Below are 19032 nucleotides of genomic sequence, written 5' to 3'. Positions count from 1 at the left end.
ATCTAGACCAATGGAACAGAACAGAGCCCTCAGAAATAATGCCACATATCTACAACCATCTGATCTTTGACAAACCTGACAAAAACAAGAAATGGGGAAAGGATTCCCTATTTAATGGTGCTGGGAAAACTGGCTAGCCATATGTAGAAAGCTGAAACTGGATCCCTTCCTTACACCTTATACAAAAATTAATTCAAGATGGATTAAAGACTTACACGTTAGACCTAAAACCATAAAAACCCTAGAAGAAAACCTAGGCAATACCACTCAGGACATAGGCATGGACAAGGACTTCATGTCTAAACCACCAAAAGCAGTGGCAACAAAAGACAAAATTGACAAATGGGATCTAATGAAATTAAAGAGCTTCTGCACAGCAAAAGAAACTACCATCAGAGTGAACAGGCAACCTACAGAATGGGAGAAAATTTTTGCAATCTACTCATCTGACAAAGGGCTAATATCCAGAATCTACAATGAACTTAAACAAATCTACAAGAAAAAAACAGTCCCATCAAAAAGTGGGCAAAGGATATGAATAGACACTTCTCAAAAGAAGCGTCTTCTCAAAAGAAGACAATTATGCAGCCAAAAAACACATGAAAAAATGCTCATCATCACTGGCCATCAGAGAAATGCAAATCAAAACCACAATGAGATACCATCTCACACCAGTTAGAATGGCAATCATTAAAAAGTCAGGAAACAGGTGCTGGAGAAGATGTGGAGAAATACGAACACTTTTACACTGTTGGTGGGACTGTAAACTAGTTCAACCATTGTGGAAGTCAGTGTGGCGATTCCTCAGGGATCTAGAACTAGAAATACCATTGGACCCAGCCATCCCATTACTGGGTATATACCCAAAGGATTGTAAATCATACTGCTATAAAGACACATGCACACGTATGTTTATTGTGGCACTATTCACAATAGCAAAGACTTGGAACCAAGCCAAATGTCCAACAATGATAGACTGGATTAAGAAAATGTGGCACATATACACCATGGAATACTATGCAGCCATAAAAAATGATGAGTTCATGTCCTTTGTAGGGACATGGATGAAACTGGAAACCATCATTCTCAGTAAACTATCACAAGAACAAAAAACCAAACACCGCATATTCTCACTCATAGGTGGGAATTGAACAATGAGATCACATGGACACAGGAAGGGGAATATCACACTCTGGGGACTGTTGTGGGGTGGGGGGAGGGGGGAGGGATAGCATTGGGAGATATACCTAATGCTAGATGACGAGTTAGTGGGTGCAGCACACCAGAATGGCACATGTATACATATGTAACTTACCTGCACAATGTGCACATGTACCCTAAAACTTAAAGTATAATAAAAAAAAATTAAAAAAGAAAAAAAAAAAAAAGAAAATGTGGCACATATACACCATGGAATACTATGCAGCCATAAAAAATGAGTTCGTGTCCTTTGTAGGGACATGGATGAAATTGGAAATCATCATTCTCAGTAAACTATCTCAAGAACAAAAAACCAAACACCGCATATTCTCACTCGTAGGTGGGAATTGAACAATGAGAACACATGGACACAGGAAGGGGAACATCACACTCTGGGGACTGTTGTGGGGTGGGGGGGAGGGATAGCTTTAGGAGATATACCTAATGTTAAATGACGCGTTGATGGGTGCAGCACACCAGCATGGCACATGTATACATATGTAACTAACCTGCACATTGTGCACATGTACCCTAAAACTTGAAGTATAATAATAAAAAATCCTCTACTATCTTAGGTCTAATCCCATTTTAGTATCTTACTGAAGGATATGCTTGTGAAGGAGAATGCGGGAGGGAGCTGGAGGAAGTTGAGAGAACTAATGGAAAATGCCAGCCTGACATCTGTAAAGGATTGAGAAGAGGATGCTAAGGAAAGATCTATAAACTTTGGCCTTGCTGAAACTTTCAGAAAGTTCCATGTGAGAGTCGTGGAGTCATAGTTCCCTGTCAGAAGTGTGCAGTTCCAAATGGGCCTATTCTATGTCCCTATTATGCTGGATCACTGGGAACAGCTTCTGGGAAATGTGGCCTCGGTAGGAGCATGGGGATAGTAGATGGCAGCAGTTAATGCTGTCAGTCAACTGCATTCACTGTAGAAGATCTGGAAGGTACACTTAAAGGTTGCCACAATAATTTTCATGGCTTCTTGTATGTTTCATAAGTTGTTTCACCTTTTTATGCTTAGGTGGCCAACTTAATGTCCCTTGGCTACATTTAGATTTCACAACTTCAATATTACAATAAATGAAAGCTAGAATTATACAAACATGCTATTCTATAATCTGACACAGACTGCACAACTTCAGGAAAACGAAGACAAGATTCATTCACATGATAGGCTGAATTCCAAGAAATTCCATAAATTGGGTCCCAACTCATATCTAATTTCTTCTAGTATACTTTCAGCAAGGTTTCTATATCTCTCCTGAGGTTAACCTTATTAGATGACATTGTAAAATCACACCAGAGGTAATTCTGGGTCATTGTGATTTGCCCTTTCACCCCTGCTCCATAGAGAGCTGGTGAGCACAACTTTGCACTGATTCCAAAAATCTTCCTCTGGTTCCCAACCATGGTGGGATAGGTAAAGCAGAAGACTTACCTTATGATTGCTTTTCCATTCATAGGAAGAACACTCAATTCCTCTAAACTCAGATGAAAGTTTAGGGAAAGCTACTCATTATGGTGTGACAGGATGGAAGTTAGAGATGCATGTAATTGGATCCCTAAATGATCACACATTCCAGATGTCCCATTAGCGGAGTGGTTTCCATTCTCTGGACTAGCCAAAGAGAAACTAGAAAAGTTTCTCTGGTTTCATGCAGTGCTCTTTCCTTTGCACTTGACTACTTTGGTCTGTATGGTTTCTACCTAAAGCCTAGTGTATTCAACATTTTCCTGACTTTATGGAGTTGTAGAATTAGTGAGCAGACCTAGATTTACGTTTTGTCCTTCCTCTGGAAACAGCACTGTAAAAGAAACTGCTTTTTGATCTGTACACTTCTGACTTAAGAAATAATGGGTGTAGCTAATGTCTAAGTGCATGACAACTCAGACCTCCAGGAAAGGCCTTTCAGCACCCTTCCTCAGTTAAGGAAAATGTGGAACAGAGAGGCTTGGAAGCCTTTGAGCTTTAAAAACAAACTTGGCTGAATTCCTGGTTTCACTATTGCTCTCTGAGTGACCTTGGGCAATTCTATCACTTCTGGGAACCTCAATTTCTTCATTTGCAAAATAGAGTAATTCTTACCTTAGTGTGGTTGGGAGGACTATGTCAGTAATCCTGTCAATAGTAACTAAATGCTTTATCCATATTAACTATGTTCTAGTCATTGAGCTAACATTTAATCTGGAGGACAAAGTCAGTGTCTCTATAAACTATATAACTCGCAACTTGATGCTGATTGATTTTAAGGATGTAGCACACTATCGGCAGGAATCCTACAGATGGATTAGGGTTTGGGGAGTGTTTCTGTGGGAAAGGGAAGACTTATTTCCACAGAGTCCTCATATGCATCAAGCCTGCAGAGAATACAACAAAGGCAATGTTGAGACATGGTAACCTTGTCTCATTTTCCTTCATTGACCTGACCATTTTTTTTTCAGGCCACATTCTCTTTCATAAGTACCCCCAAATCTTCTGGGCACATACCAAGTGAGTCTTCTAGAACACATTTTTACAGGCAGTTTGAAGAGCATCTCAATTAAGAGAGGCTTAACTCAGGAAGGTGTCACCTTGCAGCTAAGGAAACTTCAGTTAAATGACTTAGTTTTTTTAATTTACCTTTTAAAGGATATACAGAAAACAAAGCATAGAAAGTATTAATACATAACTTTACAATTTATTACAAATTCCAACGAAAAGTGGAGCTAGGCAGCTTAAGTAACTGTATGTAGTTCATAAAGCAAGGGCGTTCTGTCCTATTTCCTCATAAAATATAAACAATAATACCTCATGTCAGGATATTTTCAAGAATTACATGACACAATGCTAAATATTAGCAGCTTGTCGTTATCATGGTTGGTTTACCTTCTTTGCAGCTCAAATATCCTTTAGTTGTAAGTTTTTTATTTTCCATCTTTTAGGACTTAAGAGTTGTATACTTTCTTAGAATTCCTTTGGAACTACAAAAGTTGGAGAGCACAGTGCCTAATACCTCAAACTGCTTGTAAAGTTCCTAATGGGAAGCAGCCTACCATATTTAAACACCTTCTCCATGAGCTTATTTGAGAGAGAAGAAAATAGTAATCATCTAATCTTCATTTCTATCCTTGGGATTTGGAGAAGCCTCTCTCGGATCTGCTTGGTGCGAACAGCATAGACAATGGGATTAAGGATTGGAGGAATGAGGAGATATAAGTTGGCCAGCAGAGTGTGGACTGGAGGAGGCACACACTGACCAAATCGGTGAATCAGGGAAGAAACAGCAATGGGAACATAAAAGATCAGGATGGCACAGATGTGAGAAGCGCATGTCCCCAGGGTTTTAAGCCTAGCCTCAGGAGTGGCTAACCCCATCACGGCCCTGAAAATCATCACATAGGATGCAGCAATAGCCACTGAGTCCAGGATCAACACCAGAAAGCCGATGCTCAGCCCATAGACATTATTGACCCTGCTGTCGCCACATGTCAAGGCAACTACAGCCATGTGCTCACAGTAGGAGTGGGAGATAACATGGGTTTTATAAAGGGGCAGCCTCAGGCGGATCATCAGAGGCAGAGGTCCAATGTAGAGAACACCCCGGAGGAGAGAAACAAGCCCCAAACGACCCACCACTGTATGAGTGAGCACCATGCTATGACGTAGTGGGTTGCAGATGGCCACGTAGCGATCAAAAGCCATGGCAAGGAAGATGCCTGACTCAACAGTGGCAAAGCAGTGGACAAGGAACATTTGGCCCAAGCAGGCATCCAGGCCAATGTCACCAGCACCAAACCAGAAGATTCCCAGAAGTTTGGGTATAGTGGAAGTAGACAGAACCAGGTCAATGGCAGCCAACATGCACAAGAAAAAGTACATCGGCTGGTGCAGGCTGCGTTCTATCTTTACCACAGCCAGGATGGTCACATTCCCCACAACAGCCACCAGGTACATGGAGCCAAAGGGGATGGAGAGCCAGACGTGTAGGGACTCCAGCCCTGGGATTCCAGTGAGCCAGAAGGAGCTGGGTACTGAGCAGACATTATGAAAAGTGAGCATGGCTATTTATATGTGAACCTTCTCACTTGTACCACTAAACGCAGCAGGATGTTTTTCCTGGAAATAAAAGACAATATTTTACTCTAAGTTCCTATAATAATAGGGTCACTGACTAGATGTTAGATAAGTCATCTTTAGAAGAAATTCTAGAATGTCAGTGTCATATTATACTAAAATGTTTGCAAAATCTTACAAAGCACAAGCCGAAACACTCATTTGAATGAAATATATCTTTTTGCAGTATGACCTTCGAGGAGTGATATTCTTGCATCAGTGAATGAACTGACCTAAAGCAAATAACTATCTGGTCATTTACCACTGCAGGTAGGCTATGAGGTGGTGCTTGAGATCATGTTGGAAGGTTTTAGAGTGTACAGCTACTTGAAAGAAAAGGAGATGCACTGAAGTGTCAGAGGGTCAGAGACACCTGGGACTATCTAGGCTCTATGGTAAACCAAAGCTTAAGCCTGGGACCAGAATTGACTACTGGATGAGCTGAAATGTCTAATTTGCAGGCCAAAGTCACAAGGCAGAGACTTGGGGTGGTAAAGATGAGACCTTCCAGAGGGGTAGAAACAAAGTGATTTCTGTAAGATGAAAGCTGACCAAAGCTCAGTTTATGCATATTTGATACCCAAAGGCAAAGCCTGGCAAGGGCCTCCTCCCTTCATGAAGACTGAATATGAAGAGAAGGCTCCAGAAACAGAAGGTTATCAGCAGGGAGGAAGAAGACATTCAGTGCAGAGTGGCATGAAGCCTAAGACAAATGTTTGGCCATGAAACACCCTTACTTGAAGTCCAGAGCAACTCACTAAAAAGATGTCAATTTAAAGCAAATACATGAAAACAATGTGTTGTCTGATTTTTTTTTTTAATCTTTGTCTAAAAGATTATACCAGAATGTGTTCCTTATATATCAGAGGAATGTGAAAGAAGGTGAGGAGCGTGTAAGAAGTTTCATGCTCTACATCTTAAGCCTAGTTAGGTTGACTACAGAATAGTCAGCAATCTGGGCTTAGGACTTTTCTAGATCTGTCTTCAGATCTTGGCAGTGAGAGCTTAGGCGAACTGCTTTATCCCATTAGTGAAATACAACTAACCACACTTTGCAACAAACTTAAAGCCATGGCCTAGAGAAGTTGTCATGACTAAATGAAAATGCAGGGTCTGACAGTAACACTAAGCATTAGTTCTTTATTCTGTTGAGACTAACATGCAAAGCCAAAAATGTTCAGACTTCAAAAGACTCTGGAATGTCTATCTCCAGGAAGCTGTGGTGCTTGGGAGGGTGACTGCTGTAAGTCTGACATTATCCCATAAAACCTCTCCATAAGCTGGGCTCACCTTCAGATTCTCAAAGATTATGACAAGTAGACATAATGTTGGCAATAACTGCAAAATAGGGAAAATAAAAAGGCTGAGTCATTGGGGCTGGGAAGGAAAGGAGTACACAGGAACTGGCCTGTGAAGTCATGAGGTAGAATGGAGTGATGGATTTAGTTGGAAGGAGGTGCCTTGGCTTCCTTAACCTATATTCTGGTTGTTCTTCATTTGCACTCTCCATTTGCATAGATCCCTGTTCTATGTCTCAGATGCTATATTTTACTCATGGGCTGTATCACCCAGATTCCCTTGTCCTCTATTTTCCAGGTGGGCTCAGTCAATGTGAGGCACTAACAGGAGATATGAGGGTAAAACCAGAGATTAGAGACCTACTCTCTAGTTCCCTTCCTACCAGCTATGTTTGGCAGTGTCTTGGTCTTCTACCAAAGGCCCCAGCTCCTGAAGTGACCCTTTGTGTGTTCTGGTAACCATGCCCTGCTTTACCCGGTCAGTTCTAGGCTAAGTTGTGCTGCTTACTGTTAGTCCCAGTGCCTCCCCATCCCTTGTCAAGTTCCTTAACTCTTCTCAAGCCTCTGCAGATAGTCCCTTCAACTGCCCCTTTGACTATGCCACTTGTTATTTCATGAATATATCAGACCAGATCCCAACAGTATATAATCTTTACCCAGTATTATCTCTTGACAAGAAGATTGCTTCCTCAGTAGGACACAGAATCTGAAAGTTGACAAGTCACAGAACTAATCCTAAAGGCAAAAGAGCTATAAACTCATGACAATCGGGGGCTAGATAATCTTTCCTCTGATATTTAGATTTACAATAAAGGGGGACTTTTCTATTTTACTTTTATGTCTAATCAAATGGCTTTTATAGCTTGAATATGTCCTACTAAACAAAGCTGTAATGTGGAAAAGTTTTGTTCTACTCCAGAAATGTAGAGTTATTGAATGGAAAAATTAACAGGACTCAACCAAGTGGATTTTTCTGTTGCCATGATTCCTAAGTACAGCTATTACCCCTCCTATATTAGTGAGAAAGCTGTTTCAGGGTCCATCTTTCCTTCTAATGCAATTTGAATCCCTTCACTTTTTCCCTGGCAAATGGCTCCCTTCTAGATTTGTGCAGAGATCATGTTATAGGAGGAACTTACCGGCACAAATCACAGATGAGACCAAGTGTGAACTGGTATCTGTGATCTGAATTGCTTGGTGAATTGTGGACACAAGAGGAAGTGACTTTTCATGAAATCCAGTAGGTCTCTGGTATCACAGACCTTGTTCCAGCCATGTCAGATGTCCCCTCTGGACTGACCTGAAACTCTGGAGAAGGTAGAATTTATCTTCTCTCGCTTTCCTTCCTCATACCTGACAACATACAGGGCTGTTTCTTGATGGGTACCTCCATTTCATCTCTTCCTATTCATTTCTGGGAACATGTTGTGAAACTGAAGAGCATATCCTTGACTAGAGAGATGCACTTCAGCTGCTACATGGGGAGGACCGACTCTTGGGATAAGTTTTTTGACCCCTGTCTTTTCCCCTAAGATCCTAACACTGAGAGTAGCTCTTTAATTCATACCTCATTTGTCAGGAGCAGTTCTCATACCTTAAATACAGTAGTCTACTGCAGCTTCTGTGCAGGGATGGTATGAGCATAAGCATTCTGCAAAGCAACCTCTCATCTGAGTGATCCATCCAAACACATCCACCATAACCTGTCATGGCTTTTACCATTCCTCTTCCTGCTTACTACCTTCCAATGAGACTGCATTTGTGTTTCCCAACTGCAACATGTTCTTTTGCTTCTGAGAAGAATACATGTTCTTTCCTGATACTGAAATGACGTTCTTCCTTCCTCCCTCGCCTAGTGAATCCTTACATGTTCACCTTGCCATAGCTTAGATATCCACTTTAATGAACCTTGCCTTGATTCTTGGTTCCACGCCCTATTTCTGTACTGTCTGAATAGTTCTCTGAATTGTCTTCTGATGTATCTTTCCCCAAACAGAATAAGTTCTAAAAGAGTGGTGATCTTGCCTGTCTTACTAGAAGTCATGTGCTAGCACAGTACCTGGCTCTGTTGAATAAGAATAAAATATTGTGTTTATTTAAAGAACATGGTGATGTATTAAAAGGTCTTGTATTGTCATTAGTGAACTAGAGGCTTCATCAATCTCCTTGTTTGTGGCTCTGTGGGAACTCTACCCATTCTAAATCCCCTTCCCAGAGAATGCCTTTCCTGAGTCTTGCCTTAGACTTATAGGAGTATGAGCTAAGTTGACTGCCCAAGGTCTATTCATCCTTAAGCTGAGAACTCCTCCCTATGACCCCTATTCTTTTTCTATATCATTCTTTGTAAGATGTTCTTACCTGGGCTGGGTCATGTCAGTAAGAGCCTCGGGCTCTACAAATGTCTCAGAGACCTTGCACGTATAAGCATTCTGCTCAGGTGTCTAGGGAATTCCATCTGGGATCTGAGCCCTCCCCACTTTCCTCAATATAGAAAGTTAATAGCAGGCTTTGTCCCAGAAGGATGAGCACAGAATCTAAACTTAAGATACAGCTGTTTCTGGCATGCCAGGGTTGGTCCAGAAGGAAGGAACGGACCCATTAACTGAGTCATAATCCCTTGTATCCAAGTCCCTTTGTTTCTTGCATCTGGCCTTCCTGGTATCTGCAGCTGTTCTAGGGACACCAAGTAGAAATCAGACCTTCCCAGGGTGGGGATGAGTTTCCTGGGACTCAGGCTGAACTCCAGTCCCCTATCTGTCTAAAGTCTAATCTCTTCACAGTATTAGGGGGTGATGGTAGGGTCCTAAATTATTTAAGACAACTGAATAGCAACTCTTCAAAATTAGATACTGAAGAGATTTTTTCCCCCACTCCAGTTGATATTGTGGAAAGGACTCTCCTTGTGGGTGGAATAGTAGATCTCCTTCATATCTTTTTGAATGAAACCTTCTCTAGCATCCCTTTTCTCAGTGAAAAACTGAAGAAGCAGTTTTTTTCTTCAAGTGTTCCAATAGGATGTTCATGGGTTGGAGCGTCACACTTCAGGATGTGTGACAAGGCATGGCCTCTGAAGCTTCAAAGGCTTGAGTTTGCAAAGCCAGCCCAGTTACATACTCACTATGTGACCTCAAGTTACATCATTTCCAGTTCTTCAAGCATAAATTGAATAATCTCTTTCGATAGTAGTTATAACTTGGATACTGCATATGAAGGGCCTAGTAAGACAAACATGACAAATGCTTAAACAGCATTATCAACATTACTGCTGTCCCTGTGTCTTCAGAAAGGGCTAGTTCTAAGCCTGGGAGATACAACCTGACCTTCTCTTTCAGGCTAGGAGCTAATATAGTCAGGGAAGGGGGCTAATGCAGTAGAATCATTATGGGAAGGATCTCATTTTCACTTCCACTCCCCTTTCAGAGGATTCTAACTCTATAGAACCTCGGGAGAAGCTGGGAACTTCCAGAAGCTTGCAACCTGCTCCCCAAGCTTACATTTTACATTCTGTGTGAAATTGCTGGTAGTGGCCAAAATATACAGGATCCTTCTATCCTGCATGTATGCTGTACCCTTAGTCCTACTTTTTTATTTGGCTGTCAGTCTATACAGATTCATATCTAGATTTTGAAATTCATATCCAGATTCATATCCAGCATTTACCACCTCCAGTGGATAAACTCTGCTTTGACAAACTTAGTATCTCAGTCTATTCTGTATCTGGATGCCTTGTACAACATTTGAAAACTAAAAGTATCCAATAAACCAACGTACTAAGTCCTCATCCCTTAATTTGATGCACAAACTTTCAAAACCTCATTGTTCCAACTTAAGGGAGATATGCCTCAGATGTGCAGGAAAAAGTGTTACTTTTCACTATAGGAAAATATCTTAAACAGAAGAGATACATACTCAGTCTTGGAAACAGATCTGAATCAGAAGCAAACATTGACATTCTATCACTGTCCCCATTCTAACACTGTCCAGGAGAGGGCGCCCTGCCCCAAATGAGATTATGCCACTGGCTGACGGGGCTCTGCAACACATAGAGCTTGGTGTCGTTAAATATCTTAAACCTTCATATGAATGCAACTACTCAGATTTTCCCATTCAATCCTATTTTATAGCTAGGTCTCCCATATGTAGGTCAATCAAAGATGAAAAGTCAGACCAACACAATACCAACAACAACAAGTTGAATGTTGAATATTGGACTCTGTCTATAACTTTATCAGTTCAGTGTTATAATTTCTCTGAAATAAACATTGTTCATGTTCAATTCTAGAATAAAATTCTAAACTTGTTAGCCCAGGTGCTTAATTGGAGTACATGGAGATATAAATACCAACTGAGGGACTTGTATACATCTCTGAAGCCTGAGAATTTCCCTCAAATGGGAATACTGATGCTATAATAGGGAAAGCATTTTTCTTAAAGCCACCTTACCAGCCTCACAAGGGGTACATCCAGGATTCGGGCTCTGAGATCAAACTTGAGCTCATTCTTGTCCATGACAGAAGTGGTATACTGCCATGGTTGAGTATAGACCACAGCCCCAGTGCCAGTTCTGACACTTACAAGATTTGTCTTTGACCAAGTTATGCCTAAATCTTTAGACTTCCTTTTTCACCCCGATCTCCATTCCTAAGTCTCATTTCTTTTATTTCAATAATTTTTGGAAAACGGGGGGTTTTGGTTACATGGGTTAGTGGTGATTTCTGAGACTTGGTGCACCTGTCACCCAAGCAGTAAATGCTGGACCCAGTGTGTAGCCTTTTATTCCTCGCCCCCTCCCATCGTTCCTCACGGAGTCCCCAAAGTCCATTATATCATCCTTATGCCTTTGCATCCTCATAGCTTAGCTCCCACTTATAAGTGAGGACATACAATATTTGGTTTTTCATTCCTGAATTACTTTCACTGAGAACAAGGGTCTCCAACTTTATTCAGGTTGCTGCAAATGGCATTATTTCACTCCTTTTTATGGCTGAGTTGTATCCCATATTATTTATGTATATGCACCAATTTTCTCTATCTACTTGTTGGCTGATGGACATGTAGGCTGGTCCCACATTTTTGCAATTGTGAATTGGGCTGCTATAAACGTATATACAAATGTCGTCTTTATGTAATGTTGTCTGATTTCTTTTGTGAGTTTACCTTCTGCAGGAACAACCCTATGAGAGAACAACTTTTTTTGAAACAGGGCCTCACTTTGTTGCCCAGGCTGGAGTGCAGCAGCACGAACATAGCTCACCACAGCCCCAACCTCCTGGGCTGAAGCCGATCCTCCTAAGCAGCTGGGACCAGAGGAACATGCCACCACACCCAGCTAATTTTTAATGAGATGTGAACTTCTTTAATCTCCACTTCTCAGATCAGAGATGTGAAGTACAGTCTAAGCAATTTGCCTAAGATTTCCACAGTGGTTAAAAGCAAAAGTTTTGGGTTTGTGTGCCCTAGGTTCAAAATCTACATCTTCCTTACATTGAGTGTACTGTGTTCTCAACTTTCTGGAACTCTTCCATAAATACTTCTAAAATGTCAAACATTCCAAAACTACAACAGTGGGGGAAGGGGGGAGCTTTTTAATCAAGAACAGTACTTACCCTTAGCCCTCAATGGTGGTCAATCTGTCTCATGCACCTCAATACAAAACAGATAAGTTTGGGGTTACTTATTACTGTTTCCAGAGTTTTGTTCTTCCATCTTTTGTAAAAAGCTCATGACCATATGGCATTAGCTGCAAATTTCACCCTTTTATTGTTCCTCCTTACTTAAAGACATGTTGAAACTTATGGAAGAACATCATTGAGGATTTTTCTACCTGGATAAGCTTTCTACTTCATCCCAGTTTCTGGTATCCATGGAGAAGACTTTGACTCTGCAGACAAACCGTTCAACTCCATAACTGTCTTCTGAACCTCCTCAGTCCCACTTTCATTTTTTTTAATTATACTTTAAGTTCTAGGGTACATGTGCACAACATGTAGGTTTGTTACATATGTATACATGTGCTGTGTTGGTTTGCTGCACCCGTTAACTCGTCATTTACATTAGGTATTTCTCCTAATGCTATCCCTCCCCCATCCCCCCCACCCCGCAACAGGCCCCGGTGTGTGATGTTCCCCACACTGTGTCCAAGTGTTCTCATTGTTCAGTTCCCACCCATGAGTGAGAACATGCAGTGTTTGATTTTCTGTCCTTGCAATAGTTTGCTCAGAATGATGGTTTCCAGCTTTATCCATGTCCCTACAAAGGACATGAACTCATCCTTTTTTATGACTGCATAGTATTCCATGGTGTATATGTGCCACATTTTCTTAATCCAGTCTATCATTGAGGGACATCTGGGTTGGTTCCAAGTCTTTGCTATTGTGAATAGTGCCAGAATAAACATACGTGTGCATGTGTCTTTATAGTAGCATGATTTATAATCCTTTGGGCATATACCTAGTCATGGGATGGCTGGGTCAAATGTTATTTCTAGTTTTAGATCCCTGAGGAATCACCACACTGTCTTCCATAATGGCTGAACTAGTTTACACTCCCACCAACAGTGTAAAAGTGTTCCTATTTCTCCACATCCTCTCTCTCACCTGTTGTTTCCTAACTTTTTAATGATCACCATTGTAACTGGTGTGAGATAATATTGTGATTTTGATTTGCATTTATCTGATGACCAATTGTTTTCATGTGTCTGTTGGCTACATAAATATTGTCTTTTGAGAAGTGTCTGTTCATATCCTTTGCCCACTTTTTGATGAGGTTATTTGATTTTTTTCTTGTAAATTTAAGTTCTTTGTAGATTCTGGATATTAGCCCTTTGTCAGATGGGTAGATGGCAAAAGTTTTCTCCCATTCTGTAGGTTGCCTGTTCACTCACATGATAGTTTCTTTTGCTGTGCAGAAGCTCTTTAGTTTAATTAGATCCCATTTGTCCATTTTGGCTTTTGTTGCCATTGCTTTTGGTATTTTAGTCATGAAGTCTTTGCCCATACCTATGTCCTGTATGGTATTGCCTAGGTTTTCTTCTAGGGGTTTTTATGGTTTTAGGTCTAACATTTAAGTCTTTAATCCATCTTGAATTGTTGTGTAAGTTGTAAGGAAAGGATCCAGTTTCAGCTTTCTACATATGGCTAGCCCATTTTCCTGGCACCATTTATTAAATAGGGAATCCTTTCCCCATTGCTTGTTTTTGTCAAGTTTGTCAAAGATCAGATGGTTGTAGATATGTGGTGGTATTTCTGAGGGCTCTGTTCTGTTCCATTGGTCTAGATCTCTGTTTTGGTACCAGTACCATGCTGTTTTGGTTACTGTAGCCTTGTAGTATAGCTTGAAGTCAGGTAGCCTGATGCCTCCAACTTTCTTTTTGCTTAGGATTTTCTTGGCAATACAGGCTCTTTTTTGGTTCCATATGAACTTTAAAGTAGTATTTTCCAATTCTGCAAAGAAAGTCAGTGGTAGCTTCATGGGGATGGCATTGAATCTATAAATTACCTTGGGCAGTATGGCTACTTTCACGATATTCTTCCTACCCATGAGCATGGAATGTTCTTCCATTTGTTTCTGTCCTCTTTTATTTCATTGAGCAGTAGGTTGTAGTTCTCCTTGAAGAGGTCCTTCACATCCCTTGTAAGTTGGATTCCTAGGTATTTTATTCTCTTTGAAGCAATTGTGAATGGGAGTTCACTCGTGATTTGGCTCTGTTTGTCTCTTATTGGTGAATAGGAATGCTTGTGTTTTTGCACATTGATTTTGTATCCTGAGACTTTGCTGAAGTTGCTTATCAGCTTAAGGAGATTTTGGGCTGAGATGATGGAGTTTTCTCAATATACAATCGTGTCATCTGCAAACAGGGACAATTTGACTTCTTTTCCTACTTGAATACCCTTTATTTCCTTCTCCTGCCTGATTGCCCTGGCCAGAACTTCCAACACTATGTTGAAATAGGAGTGGTGAGAGAAGGTATCCCTGTCTTGTGCCAGTTTTCAAAGGGAATGCTTCCAGTTTTTGCCCACTAAGTATGATACTGGCTGTGGGTTTGTCATAAACAGCTTATTTTGAGACACATTCCATCAATACCTAGTTTATTGAGAGTTTTTAGCATGAAGGACTGTTGCAGAAAAGGCCTTTGACAAAATTCATCTATTGAGATAATCATGTGGTTTTTGTCTTTGGTTCCGTTTATGTGATGGATTACATTTATTGATTTGCATATGTTGAACCAACCTTGCATCCCAGGGATGAAGCCCACTTGATCATGGTGGATAAGCTTTTTGATGTGCTGCTGGATTCGGTTTGCCAGTATTTTATTGAGGATTTTCACATCGATGTTCATCAGGGATATTGTTCTAAAATTCTTGCTTTTGTTGTGTCTCTGCCAGTCTTTGGTATCAGGATGATGCTAGCCTCATAAAATGAGTTAGGGAGGATTCCCTCTTTTTCTATTGATTGGAATAGTTTCGGAAGGAATGGAACCAGCTCCTCTTTGTACCTCTGGTAGAATTTGGCTGTGAATCCATCTGGTCCTGGACTTCTTTTGGTTGGTAGGCTATTAATTATTGCCTCAATTTCAGAGCCCTTTACTGTTCTATTCAGGGATTCAACTTCTTCCTGGTTTAGTCTTGGGAGGGAGTATGTGTCCAGGAATTTATTCATTTCTTCTAGATTTTCTAGTTTATTTGCATAGAGGCATTTATAGTATTCTGTGATGGTAGTTTATATTTCTGTGGGATTGGTGGTGATATCTCCTTTACCATTTTTTATTGTGTCTATTTGATTCTTCTGTCTTTTTTTTTTTTTTTTTTTTTTTGGACAGAATCTCGCTCTGTCGCCCAGGCTGGAGTGCAGTGGCACTATCTTGGCTCACTGCAAGCTTCACCTCCCAGGTTCATGCCATTTTCCTGCCTCAGCCTCCCGAGTAACTGGGACTACAGGCGCCCGCCACCATGCCTGCCTAATTTTTTCATATTTTTGATAGAGACATGGTTTCACTGTGTTAGCCAGGATGGTCTTGATCTCCTGAACTGGTGATCCGCCTGCCTCGGCCTCCCAAAGTGCTGGGATTACAAGCCTGAGCTACCGTGCCCAGCCTCTTTTTGTTTTTTCTTTTCTTTATTAGTCTTGCTAGCGGTCTATCAACTTTGTTGATCTTTTAAAGAAAAAACAGCTCCTGGATTCATTGACTTTTTTTTTTTTTTTTTTAAGGGCTTTTTGTGTCTCTATCTCCTTCAGTTCTGCTCTGATCTTAGATATTTCTCATCTTCTGCTAGCTTTTGAATTTGTTTGCTCTTTCTTCTCTAGTTTTTAATTGTGATGTTAGGGTGTCTATTTTAGATCTTTCTTGCTTTCTCTTGTGGGCATTTAGTGCTATAAATTACCCTCTACACATGGCTTTAAATGTATCCCAGAGATTCGGGTTCATTGTGTCTTCGTTCTCATTGGTTTCAAAGAACATCTTTATTTCTGCCTTCATTTTGTTATGTACCCAGTAGTCATTCAGGAGCAGGTTGTTCAGTTTCCATGTAGTTGAGCAGTTTTGAGTGAGTTTTTTAATGCTGAGTTCTAATTTGATTGCACTGTGGTCTGAGAGCCATTTTGTTGTGATTTCTGTTTTTACATTTGCTGAGGAGAGCTTTATTTACAACTATGTGGTCAATTTTGGAATAAGTGCAGTGTGGTGCTGAGAATAATGTATAGTCTGTTGATTTGCGGTGGAGAGTTCTGTAGATGTCTATGAGGTCTGCTTGGTCCAGAGCTGAGTTCAAGTCCTGGATATCTTTGTTAAACTTCTGTCTCATTGATCTGTCTAATATTGACAGTGGGGTGTTAAAGTCTCCCATTATTATTGTGTGGGAGTCTAAGTGTCTTTGTAGGTCTCTCAGGACTTGCTTTATGAATCTGGGTGCTCCTGTATTGGGTGCATATATATTTAGGATAGTTAGCTCTTGTTGAATTGATCCCTTTACCATTATGTAATGGCCTTCTTTGTCTCTTTTGATCTTTGTTGGTTTAAAGTCTGCTTTATCAGAGACTAGGATTGCAACCCCTGCTTTTTTTTGTTTTCCATTTGCTTGGTAGATCTTCCTCTATCCCTTTATTTTGAGTCTTTGTGTGTCTTTGCACATAAGATGGGTCTCCTGAATACAGTACACTGATGGGTCTTGACTCTTTATCCAATTTGCCACTCTGTGTGTTTTAATTGGGGAATTTAGCCTGTTTACATTTAAGGTTAATACTGTTATGTGTGAATCTGATCCTGTCATTATGATGTTAGCTGGTTATTTTGCCCATTATTTGACTCAGTATCTTCCTAGCATCGATGGTCTTTACAATTTGTCATGTTTTTGCAGTGGCTGGTACCGGTTGTTCCTTTCCATGTTCATTGCTTCCTTCAGGAGCTCTTGTAAGGCAGGCCTGGTGGTGTCAAAATCCCTCAGCATTTGCTTGTCTGTAAAGGATTGTATTTCTCCTTCACTTATGAAGCTTAGTTTGGCTGGATATGAAATTCTGGGTTGAAAATTATTTTAAGAATGTTGAATATTGGCCCCCACTCTCTTCTGGCTTCTAGGGTTTCTGCTGAGAGATCAGCTGTTAGTCTGATGGGTTCCCCTTTGTGAGTAACCTGACCTTTCTTTCTGGCTGCCTCTAGCATTTTTTCCTTCATTTCAACCTTGGTGAATCCGACAATTATGTGTCTTGGGGCTGTTCTTCTCGAAGAGTATCTTTTGTGGTGGTCTCTGTATTTCCTGAATTTGAATGTTGGCCTGCCTTGCCAGGTTGGGGAAGTTCTCCTGGATAATATCCTGAAGAGTGTTCTCCAGCTTGGTTCCATTCTCCCCATCACTTTCAGGTACACCAATGAAACGTAGATTTGGTCTTTTCACATAGTCCCATATTTCTTGGAGGCTTTGTTCCTTTCTTTTTACTTTTTTTTCTGTAAACTTCTCTTGCATCATTTCATTCATTTGATCTTCAATCACTGATACCCTTTCTTCTACTTGATCAAATTGGCTACTGAAATTGTGACTGCATCACGTAGTTCTCTTGCCATGGTTTTCAGCTCCATCAGGTCATTTGAGGTCTTCTCTATGCTGTTTATTCTAGTTAGCCATTCGTCTAATCTTTTTTCAAGGTCTTAGCTTCCTTGCGATGGGTTTGAACATCCTCCTTTAGCTCAGAGAAGTTTGTTATTACCGACTTTCTGAAGCCTACTTCTGTCAACTCATCAGTCATTCTCCATCCTGCTTTGTTCCATTGCTGGCAAGGCGCTGTGATCTTTTGGAGAAGGACTGCTCTGGTTTTTAGAATTTTCAGCTTTTCTGCTCTGGTTTCTCCCCATGTTTGTGGTTTTATCTACCTTTGTTCTTTGGTGACCTACAGATGGGGTTTTGGTGTAGATGTCCTTTTTGTTGATGTTGATGCTATTCCTTTGTTTTCCTTCTAACTGTCAGGTCCCTCAGCTGCAGGTCTGTTGGAGTTTGCTGGAGGTCCACTCCAGATGCTGTTTGCCTGGGTATCATCAGCAGAGGCTGCAGAACAGCAAATGTTGCAGAACAGCAAATGTTGCAGAACAGCAAATGTTGCAGAACAGCAAATGTTGCAGAACAGCAAATGTTGCAGAACAGCAAATGTTGCAGAACAGCAAATGTTGCAGAACAGCAAATGTTGCAGAACAGCAAATGTTGCAGCCTGATCCTTCCTCTGGAAGCTTTGTCTCAGAGGGGCACCCAGCTGTATGAGATGTCAGTTGGCCCCTACTGGGAAGTATCTCCAAGTTAGGCTACGCAAGGGTCAGGGACCCACTTGCGGAGGCAGTCTATCCCTTCTCAGAGCTCAAATACCATGCTGGGAGAACCACTGCTCTCTTCAGAGCTGTCAGACAGGGACATTTAAGTCTGCAGAATTTTCTGCTGCCTTTTGTTCAGCTATGCCCTACCCCCAGAGGTGGAGTCTACAGAAGCAGGCAGGCCTCTTTGAGCTGTAGTGGGCTCTATCCAGTTGGAGCTTCCCAGCAGCTTTGTTTACCTATTCAAGCCTCAGCTTGAGTGGACGCCCCTCCCCCAGCCAGGCTTGCCGCCTCTTAGTTGAATCTCAGACTAGCAGTGAGCAAGGCTCCATAGGCGTGGGTCCTGCTGAGCCAGGCACGGGTTATAATCTCCTGGTCTGCCGTTTGCTAAGACTGTTGGAAAAGCACAGTGTTTAGGTGGCAGTGCCCGGATTTCCCTGTACAATCTGTCACTGCTTCCCTTGGCTAGGAAAGGGAAATCCCCTGACCCCTTGCACTTCCCAGGTGAGGTGATGCCCTGCCCTGCTTCAGCTCACCCTCCGTGGGCTGTACCCACTGTCCAACCAGTCCCGGTGAGACGAACCAGATATCTCAGTCGGAAATGCAGAAATCACCCATCTTCTGCACTGATCATGCTGGGAGCTGCAGAC

The 19032-nt window shown here is 41.3% G+C and overlaps 1 protein-coding gene across 1 annotated transcript; it reads right to left on the bottom strand.

Moving 5' to 3' along the window:
• Nucleotides 1-4288: 4288 nt before the first annotated feature.
• OR52M1 (olfactory receptor family 52 subfamily M member 1) lies at nucleotides 4289-5242 on the bottom strand. The gene has a single exon (XM_004050508.3). The coding sequence runs from the start codon at nucleotides 5240-5242 to the stop codon at nucleotides 4289-4291; it is 954 nt and encodes a 317-aa protein (XP_004050556.2).
• Nucleotides 5243-19032: the final 13790 nt, after the last annotated feature.

This window comes from Gorilla gorilla, chromosome 9 (assembly GCF_029281585.2).
Source record: "Gorilla gorilla gorilla isolate KB3781 chromosome 9, NHGRI_mGorGor1-v2.1_pri, whole genome shotgun sequence".
Classification (NCBI taxonomy): domain Eukaryota; kingdom Metazoa; phylum Chordata; class Mammalia; order Primates; family Hominidae; genus Gorilla; species Gorilla gorilla.
This window is presented reverse-complemented; position numbering and strand designations above follow the sequence as displayed.